General features: G+C 42.1%; 1 protein-coding gene and 1 long non-coding RNA gene across 2 annotated transcripts in view; one reads left to right on the top strand and one right to left on the bottom strand.

The window, feature by feature from the left end:
* hectd2 (HECT domain containing 2) overlaps positions 1–4165 on the top strand; it is a 16999-nt gene extending 12834 nt beyond the window's left edge. The window contains exon 5 of the mRNA XM_034078661.2: positions 235–4165. Coding sequence (XP_033934552.1) covers positions 235–355 — 121 coding nt within the window. The 3' untranslated portion in view covers positions 356–4165. The remainder of the gene's footprint in view (positions 1–234) is intronic.
* Positions 4166–5019: 854 nt separating this feature from the next.
* LOC117442708 (uncharacterized) overlaps positions 5020–10000 on the bottom strand; it is a 13618-nt gene continuing 8637 nt past the window's right edge. The window contains exons 2-3 of the long non-coding RNA XR_004551546.2: positions 5261–5349; positions 5020–5144 (exon numbers count right to left, since the gene is read on the bottom strand). This is a non-coding gene — a long non-coding RNA (uncharacterized lncRNA). The remainder of the gene's footprint in view (positions 5145–5260; positions 5350–10000) is intronic.

Here is a 10000-nt window from a genome sequence, read left to right as displayed (position 1 = left end):
CTTTTACACAGTACGTACTTACTTCCTAAATTACCTTCTTACTTGCTAACTTGTTTACTAACTCTCTACTTCCTTACCCACCAACTAACTTAATGACATACTAAGTAAACTTGCTAACTTACTAACTTGAGGTTTTTACCAGTTGTTTATATATTACTGGTAAATGTTTGAAGACATAATGACGTTGATATTATTTGATTTTAAAACCTCTGTTCTCCCCCCCCCCCCCCCCAGGCTGCCGATCTCTCACACGTGTTTCAATCAGATCTGCCTCCCTCCGTACAGAAACAGGAAGGAGCTCAAACACAAACTGACCATCGCCATCTCCAACGCTGAGGGCTTCGGCCTGGAGTGACACACACACACACACACACACACACACACACACACACACACACACACACACACACACACACACACACACACTCACACACACACACACACACACACACACACACACACACACACACACACACACACACACACACACACACGAGGTGGATCAGATTGTGGAGTTTTACAATGCGTGCTTTTTATTGTCGGACATTATTATGGGCTGTAATGCAGTGTGTGTGTGTGTGTGTGTTTGTGCGTGTGTGTTATGTGTCCGTGTTGCAGCAGATAAGGTGGTAACTTCCCGCTGCAACATCTACACACACACCAAAATGTATTTTATCTGCACATGGACCATATTACAAAACAACACTGACGTTGTAGTTTTTTTTTTTGGTTTAAAAAGATGTCTCTCTTTCTTTGTCAGCCTTGCAGAAACTCTACATAAAAAAAATGGTATTTAATATTTCTGTTCCCAGCACATAAATATACAGTGTGTGTCAACAGCCTTTTAAATGATACTAGGTCGCTAGTTTGCTAAGGTAAATATTATTATTACTATTATTTTAATTGATAATAACAGTATTTTTATTTTTTTATTAATATAATTATGTTTTAAAAAGTACATTTTTATTTTTTATGAATAATAATTTGTATTATTTTGACTATTTTTAATCATTAATTTTGATCAATAATAATAATTAATATTTGTTTTATATTATTATCAATTTTATTTTAAACGAATAACAATAATATTTATAATAAATAGAGTCACTCTGCATCAAGGTGTGAGGTAAAGAAATCAAAATACAGACGTACATATTGTTACTAAAACACATGAATATATTTCTGGATTTGAGTTGTAATATTTCCTGTTTCCTGCTTTAGCGATGCTGTAAAGATGTGTATGAAGGCACGGCGTTTTGTATCAGATAGCTTTGTGTGCAGCTCACTGTCAGGATATCAAGCTTTGCTGCGAGGATCATGAGATGCCTTACGTTGTTGTATTGTTTTTGTTGACATTGCAGCCTGTTTAAGTAAACAAAAGGCCGCAGCAGAACGTTTTCATTGTGTTTTAAATGTTGTGATGTTCAACCCGAGAGGCTGACTGACGGTTTGGTGTTTCTTCTGGTAATGTTGTTGTTGTGTTGTATCATGGCCGTTGTTGACAAGTCGTTGTTTCAGATGTGGCGCAGGGATGAGTCCTGAAACCCAGAAATTACTTAGCATGTTTGCACTTCCTGTCCAAACGGCGGTTGCTAACAAGTGTCCATTGATTTGATGAGACGATTAAACGTCATCACCCCCAACGTTAGCCACCTTTAGCTTAGCGGTGCTGAAGTCATGTGACCGTGCTGTAGTTACTTTATAGCACAACGTTAGCCACCTTTAGCTTAGCGGTGCTGAAGTCATGTGCCCGTGCTGTAGTTACTTTATAGCACAACGTTAGCGACCTTTAGCTTAGCGGTGCTGAAGTTATGTGACCGTGCTGTAGTTACTTTATAGCACAACGTTAGCCACCTTTAGCTTAGCGGTGCTGAAGTCATGTGCCCGTGCTGTAGTTACTTTATAGCACAACGTTAGCGACCTTTAGCTTAGCGGTGCTGAAGTCATGTGACCGTGCTGTAGTTACTTTATAGCACAACGTTAGCGACCTTTAGCTTAGCGGTGCTGAAGTCATGTGACCGTGCTGTAGTTACTTTATAGCACAACGTTAGCCACCTTTAGCTTAGCGGTGCTGAAGTCATGTGCCCGTGCTGTAGTTACTTTATAGCACAACGTTAGCGACCTTTAGCTTAGCGGTGCTGAAGTCATGTGACCGTGCTGTAGTTACTTTATAGCACAACGTTAGCGACCTTTAGCTTAGCGGTGCTGAAGTCATGTGACCGTGCTGTAGTTACTTTATAGCACAACGTTAGCGACCTTTAGCTTAGCGGTGCTGAAGTCATGTGACCGTGCTGCTTACACATCATTGGACTTAAAATCAACAAATGTATATTTTAGGATTACATGTCACTTGTTAGACGCTTTTATCCAAAGCGACTTACATACTCAGTACTGTGGACAATCCCCACAGGAGCACTTTGGGGTGAAGAGTCTCAGGGACACAACGACATGCTGACTGCAGAGGGGTTTGAACCTGATCCCAACACCAACGCACTACCCACTGCGCCACACGCCTCCTTGATCGGCTCCTATTTGTGTAATCTCAAATGCATTGATCAGATTCCACTTTATTGTTATTACACGTAGTACAACAAGATGTAGTGTGCACCCAGACAGCAAATGCAAAGAGTGCATGACTTTCTGCCTCTAGTGCAGCTTTCTTTAACTTGTCCTGACTTCTCTGTCACACTCACAGCCGTTTTAAACGCTCTGCAGCGTCCTATAGGGTTGCCATGACGATTGGCAAGCTTTCAAGACCAAACTGGCACAACACGGACATTACCGAGCAACGCAGAAGCATGTCAGCCTGATCTGGGTCACTCAATGACCAGCTGCTTATTCAACAATGGGGCCTTTCTGAAACCCAAGGGCGAGTCCAGATAAAAACGGCAAGCAGCTCGTCTGATGCCACGTTCAAATCCCGTCTGTAAAAACCAACTCTGACTGGAGGTCAGAAAAATACATTTTATGGCATGGGAAACATGCAGCCTGCCTGCAGACCTGCACTCTCAGGACACCTCCACTGTCAGGACAGGAAGGACTCGTTTGATGGAAGCTTTCAAATCACAATGGAGACTCACCCTTGGTCAAGCCCTTTTGACCCCCCCCCCCCCCAGCCTGGTTCTCGTAAAAGTTTTTTGCTCAAATGACACCATGGAGATATGTAACGGGAGTTGACAGGGGACTCTGCCCGCCTCATGAGTGCCTATACACAGGGGACACTAAAGAGTGACGCACACAGCTGGGAGACCAGGGGACACTAAAGAGTGACGCACACAGCTGGGAGACCAGGGGACACTAAAGTGTTTCGCTCAAATGACACCATGGAGGAATGTAACGGGAGTTGACAGGGGACTCTGCCCGCCTCATATGAGTGCCTATTTTCGGACACTTTTTTTCACTTTCACCCGGTTTCTCCCGGGGACATTGCCCTCGGGCGTCCCCCCACGGCCTGTGTCCAACATATGTATATAATAAGTATCAAGATCCGTCACGATCCGATTTTATTTTGTATTTGCGTGCATTTCCTGTTTGGAAAGTGGCACTGCACTGATAGTGGTGGTTTTATTTTGGAATTCTTAGCGTGCACTTCCTGTCCTGAGAGTGGAGGTGTCCTGAGAGTGGAGGTCTGCACCGGAACTGTCCTGAGAGTGGAGGTCTGCAGGCAGACCCCTCTCGAAACATGGGGCATTTTTCATTGATTTGATTTATTTCGAACGTGTAAAACTAAATATATGAAGTGAAACGAGAGAATCGTGATACTGCACACACTTAAGCAGTTATCAAATTGATAAACAAAAATGTTATTAACTTACAAATGATATACAAACAATTGATCTACCTAATTACACATCCGAAAAGGGGTTGGAAGAAGTCTACACTTATTTAACCCCTTCTCCCAAAACTAAATGTTTCACTCCTTTTCTTTTCAGTGATAAGGTGAACGTGTTGTGCGATGCGTTCATGGGACCAAACTGTGTCGGGCATACAGTGGGAAGGTAGCGAAGAATCGGTTTGAAAATAGTTCGGACTGGTTCGTCCAGATGTAATTATGTTCACTGTGTTGGATGTTTGAAATGTGCAGACAGCATTTGAAGTAGAGAGCGGTCATGTGTTGATGTGTGTTTTTGTATTATTATTTAACAAATATAAATATTCATCAGTGTCTGTTTGGTGTTGTGTATTTCTTTTGGGTTTAAAGAGTTCGTGATGCATTTTAGTGAGCGATCATTCTGTGCCTCCCGTTCTCCGGATGGTCTTTGTCGCTGCAGCTGATTGGACGACACCTGTTTTCAATTCAGCGGATAAGCCATGATTAGTAAAGGCTCACCTGCCTCACGGTTTGTATCAGAGACATGACACAATGCTTCTCATCGTGTGACATGCGCACTGAAGAAACTTACGTTTATTTGCCCGATAATTCTGCGTTCAGTTAGGGTTAGTTCGGGAAGTCATTACGCTATCTGATAATAATCCAATGGAGAGGCAACAATGTAATATAATTAGGGCCGGTACTTTAACGCGTTAATTAAGATGAATTAATTACACAAAAATTAACGCGTTAAAAAAATTAATGCATTTTAATCGCACTTATATTTGCACAGCGGAACGTTTCTCACTGTAATACATCATTTTATATGTATATTATATATTTAGATATGTATATTTATATACAACCGGCCCTTTGAGTGCAGCCATAATGCTAATGTGGCCCGTGATGAATGTGTCCCCTACAGTAGGAGCTTCAGGAGACATCAACTCTCACATCCATTGGACGCAGTTCCAAATTGTAAAGCGTGTTATGTGTATGCAGACTGAAGACAGTGGCTTGGGACAGACGTTCAGAAATGACTCCAGAAAAATAATGTCATCACTTCCTGTTAACATAGACCAGTGGTTCTCAAATGGGGGTACGCGGACCCCTAGGGGTACGTTGGAGCACTGCAGGGGGTACGTGAGATTGATGTTATGTTAATGAACAAAACAACATCAGTAATGCGTTTAAACAAACTACTAAAAGTAGATTAACTACTTTATTCAAAAGTTTACAGAAACTCTGGATAATGAAATGGGAACAATAAACGGGGTGCTGTCCTTTCCTCTCCCTCTCCTGCAGCCCGTCAGGCTGGTGCAGCTCGCTGAACCTGTAGTGAGTGACCGACAGTAAAGAATACACATGTATAACTCGTTTAGCTAGTTCCAGAGCAGATCACTAGCTGAGTGGGTTCGGTCTGACTCTTAGTGTATTTTCTCCACTCACCGGTCCGTCACAGCGGGGAGCTGTGATCGTGCAGAGCTGCGTGTTCTCCGTCAGCAGCAGCGGATCTGATCTCTGATCCAGGGGCGGCTCTAGAACAAATCGAATGGGGGGGAAATCATTTACCAAGGGGGGGCACACACTGCCGTCAACAACCAACACACAAACACCAACGCAACTTCAATTGAAAAAACATGCTGTAAAGTCTATTGTCTTTCACACACATTGCAGGGTGTGGTGCTATTGTCTAGCGCACCTATGACTTGCACATACATGCACGGTTGTGGCATGACCACCAAAACAGAAACATATGAGGACAGAGGGTGTCGTTTTCTCATACTGATATTCTGCACAAACGGTGCTGTTGTATTTGCTGTAAAGTGTTTCTACTGTAGGCTATTTTTTATTATATACAGCACTTTGGCTCCACCAAACATCGTTGAAAATGTGCTATATAAATAAAATGTTATTTGATTTGATCATATGGACATAGGCCACCATATAAAAAGTGTGCAAATGTATTTAGTATCCTATCCATGTGAACATGTTTTAGGTGGGGGTGGACCTAACCTCCTCTAGGGGGGTCTGGGGGCATGCTCCCCCGGGAAGATTATTTTTTAAATATTGAAGTTAAAAGCATCAATCTGGAGCACTTTGAGAGCAAAATGAAGAGATTTATGGATAGCCTATCTCTCAGCATCCATATGAAACAGAACTGTACACAGATTTACCTTTTCTTTATGGATATTTTACTAATCACTCCCCTTTTAAACTGTGTTCTTGTGTTACTGTCCTATAGTATTTCATACCCGTTTTTCATTTATTCTCTCTTTAATAACTATAATGATCATATAAAGGTGTTCCTCGAAAATACTTACATAAATGGTGACCAAACCGTTTGAGACCCACTGAGATAACTTACACTAAAGTGAACTATCTAAACACTGAGAGAGTCCTTACCTCACTGAGCTGAGGTTATACGATCCTCAGTCTGACAGGAGAGGACTCTCCTCCACCTTGGTGTAGAAACAGCCCTTTTTATCCGTTAGCATAGCTAGCTAACCAGATGCTAACAACAACATTCCACGTTACCGCTCGCGCACTCACAAAATGCGCTCGTGCCACACACACAGAGCCGAGCTTGAATGAAACACAGAGACCCATGTACTTGTACTGTACTGTATATCATATTATTTCCGATGGCTTTACTGTATAATCAGTGTAACAGATTAACACACAGCCACGTAATGATAACAAAAAAAGGTCAGGGGTCATTGGTCAAGCATGATCAGAGAGCAGCAGTGAGCACACCTCAGGCTGTGTTTTATATTTGTATTCTTTATTTCTGATGTATTTCACACAAAAAACCTTTAGTGGAAACATTTTCACTTATATGATTAAAAAAAGAAAAGAACGGGAAAGTGGCAAGGCTTGCCCACCCTGCGTTGGGGGGGCACAGTGACTCATTGGCCCGCGAATGACCCCCCATGACGCCGACCCTGCTCTGATCTCTCTCTCGCGTCCGGTTAGACTTCACTCGCGTTTATGTCCAAATCTATCAGATCTAGCTAGTTCTAGCTAATGATATGACTGCCTGCTGATTAAAGGACCTAAACAATAAGCGTTGCTTGGCAACGGCTTGTGGCCGCAAAGTGTAGCGCAGCGTTATGCATTTGTTTATATGAGGGGTCAAAAACCTATGCTCATAAAATGCTCATATATTTGTTTCTCTTCATTCCCCACGCTGCAAAATAAATAAATATACCAATTTTAGGAAAAGTAACGAAGTTTGAGCAGTGTGGGTTTTATAACGGAACTACAGCACGGTCACATGACTTCACATCACCACCGCTAAGCTAAAGGAGGCTAATGTTGGGCTATAAAGGAACTACAGCACGGTCACATGACTTCACGTCACCACCGCTAAGCTAAAGGTGGCTAATGTTGGGCTATAAAGGAACTACAGCACGGACACATGACTTCACGTCACCACCGCTAAGCTAAAGGAGGCTAATGTTGGGCTATAAAGGAACTACAGCACGGTCACATGACTTCACGTCACCACCGCTAAGCTAAAGGTGGTATAGGTGTAATGTGTAGTCGTCTCATTCAGAAACTTTGTTAGCAACCTCCGTTAGAATCTCTTCAGCATGTGTAAAGCACAGACCTTTTTTGAGGATAAAAACCAAATACACCCAGACGAACAGGAAGTTGTCAAATTCTTGATATTTCTTTCGGGTGTTACTACTCTTTCCTGCACCGCTCTATTGAGACTGGATCTGTTTGAAGCTGTTACGATTCTGAACTGTCGAAGTGAGTTTTGGTCATGTACTGTCACCTTTCCACCCCAAAAAAGGTTTCTCCCTCCTTCACCAAATAATGACCGCTCACTCTCCCCTGCCTTTGTCTCCCTGCGGTGAGGTGGCCTACTTTAATGAGCGCTCTTATCATTATCAAACAAACAGAAATATGTAGGTCATGGCCAGCGGCTCTTTGTCGCTCAGTAACCCGCTGACAGGCCACCATTATCGCAGACTGGCTGACTCAGCAAAGTCCACCCTATTAAAGCTTCAAAAAGAATAACACTGTAGTGCCAAGTGTTGGGACAATGACCCTGAAAAGGATACTTTGTTCATGTGTTAGTTTTCCTTTAATAGGTCAAGCACATCCTCGTATGACCCCACACACCAGGGAGGAAGGAGGTGCTGCTGAAGTCATTGGTGCTTTGTTATTGATCCGTTAGTGAATACATGATGCCAACAACTCACTTTCAAGTCAAAGTCTCTTCTCTGTTTTAGTTTCGGGGCTCTGAGGGGAGTCGCTGTCCTCCGTCCTGCATCAACATGGGGAAGAGTGTCAGCACACAGTGACGTTTATTCCAAAAATAGTCTGCCAATTAGGATCGTTGGACTCACACACATGTCATTATAATAAACTGATCCTGTTTGATGATAAAAGGAAGCTCTAATGTAGTATTGATTCATCTTTGATTGATCTACATATCCATACGAATGTTACATAATATAAATCAGCCGTTAGCCTCAGAAAGCATAGCAATACAAGTGGGTGGATTACACAATCCTGCACCCCGATGTCGACAACCTGCAGACTTTATCTGACACACTCCTGGATCGAGATGTTTTATAACTCAATGTGTGTTTTTTAAACACGACACATGACAGAGTCTGATATTTTATGTATTTAAGGCGGATAAATGTTTAGTTAACTTATCCGGTCGTGCAAAGGATTGATCCGTTTTCATTTCTGTGATTTTCCACAGCCTCAAATATACCAGTGTTATTTTAGTTCACAGGTCTTAAAGGTGGGGTAGGTGAGTTTGAGAAACCTTCTCGAGTGCGCTAGAATCTGAAAATACACAGCCGGAACCAATCTGCCCCTTCCTCACAGAGCCCCTCCCCCAACACACACGACCGCGCACACGACCAATGAGGGCACGAGATGAGTTAGTGCACCGATGGAAGGCTGACAGGCAGGTAGGCCATCCAGTTACTTTAGCCGGCTCAGATGATTGGTCGAGCTTTTTACAGCACCACGGCTTCCACAGATGATGTGTTTTATGGATTTTTTGTCAAAGCACTTCAGATATTCATCGCTATCTGGACGTTAAGAGCTTTCCATGGAATATAACAGAAAGTGTATCTCGAGCCGGTTTCTCAAACTTACCTACCCCACCTTTAAAGCTTAACGTAATAATAATAATAATAATAATAATACATGGGACTTTTATAGCGCTTTTCATGAAACTCAAAGACGCTTTGACAGAGAATTAAGAGGAGAAAAGAAACTTATATAACTTCAATTTCTCATGTTTGTTTTTATTAAAGCTGACGGGTGGGGTGTTTAATTTAACATGTATTTGATATGTCTGATTGCTCACTAGCAGGCGGAGGTGGAAGAAGCCACTTCAAAAGGCATTTATAACCAGTGTTGGGACTAACGCGTTACAAAGTAACGTATAATATAACCACTATTTTCAATTTGTGGGGATAAAGGACGCAACAAATATTACGGTGAAATGTAAACTGTGTGCAGACAGAAAGCATCGTCCACATCGAATAACAGCAATGCCAACCTCCTGGAGCACCTAACTAATGTACATTGGGCGATAAAACTAGTCGCCAAAGACCCCACCGTCTCAACCACCAATCCAAAAAACGATCTTTTTAAATCGCCACATGTCACCCAGAGTCAACTGAACAGATTGGTTGCCAGGTATGTTGTCGAGGACATGCTGCCCATCGCAACGGTCGAGTCTGTCGCCTTCAGAGAACTAGTCAGCAAAATACCACTGAAAGCATTTCATTTTCAATTGTATTGTTATTATTTTTAAAGTAAAGTAACTAGTTACTTTTTTGAGAGCAGTAACTATAACTATTACTAGTTACTTTTTAAAAGTAACTTACCCAACACTGTTTATAACACGTTGTCTTTTTATTTATTTCGTTTCACTCACATCTCTGGCGACTGGTCTGGCTTCTTTCTTTGTTAGTGACCAACACAGAAAAAGGCCTGAACAAAATCAAACAAATCCAAACAAGAGAGGCAAATAAAATGAAAAAGAAACGTCTTCCCTTGTTTACAAATTATGTAATATAATTTAACGGTTAAAAACTAAAGAAAGTCTCTTAAAGGCTGGCGCTGTGGGAATTGTAGTCTTAATACAATAATATTGCCACTGGGTGACAGAATGACCTTTCCACATACAAAACTAAAGTGACCAGA

The sequence above is a fragment of the Pseudochaenichthys georgianus genome, unplaced genomic scaffold (assembly GCF_902827115.2).
Source record: "Pseudochaenichthys georgianus unplaced genomic scaffold, fPseGeo1.2 scaffold_457_arrow_ctg1, whole genome shotgun sequence".
In the NCBI taxonomy this organism is placed as follows: Eukaryota; Metazoa; Chordata; class Actinopteri; order Perciformes; family Channichthyidae; genus Pseudochaenichthys; species Pseudochaenichthys georgianus.
Note: the sequence above shows the minus strand (reverse complement) of the source record. Positions and strands in the feature narration are given on the sequence as shown.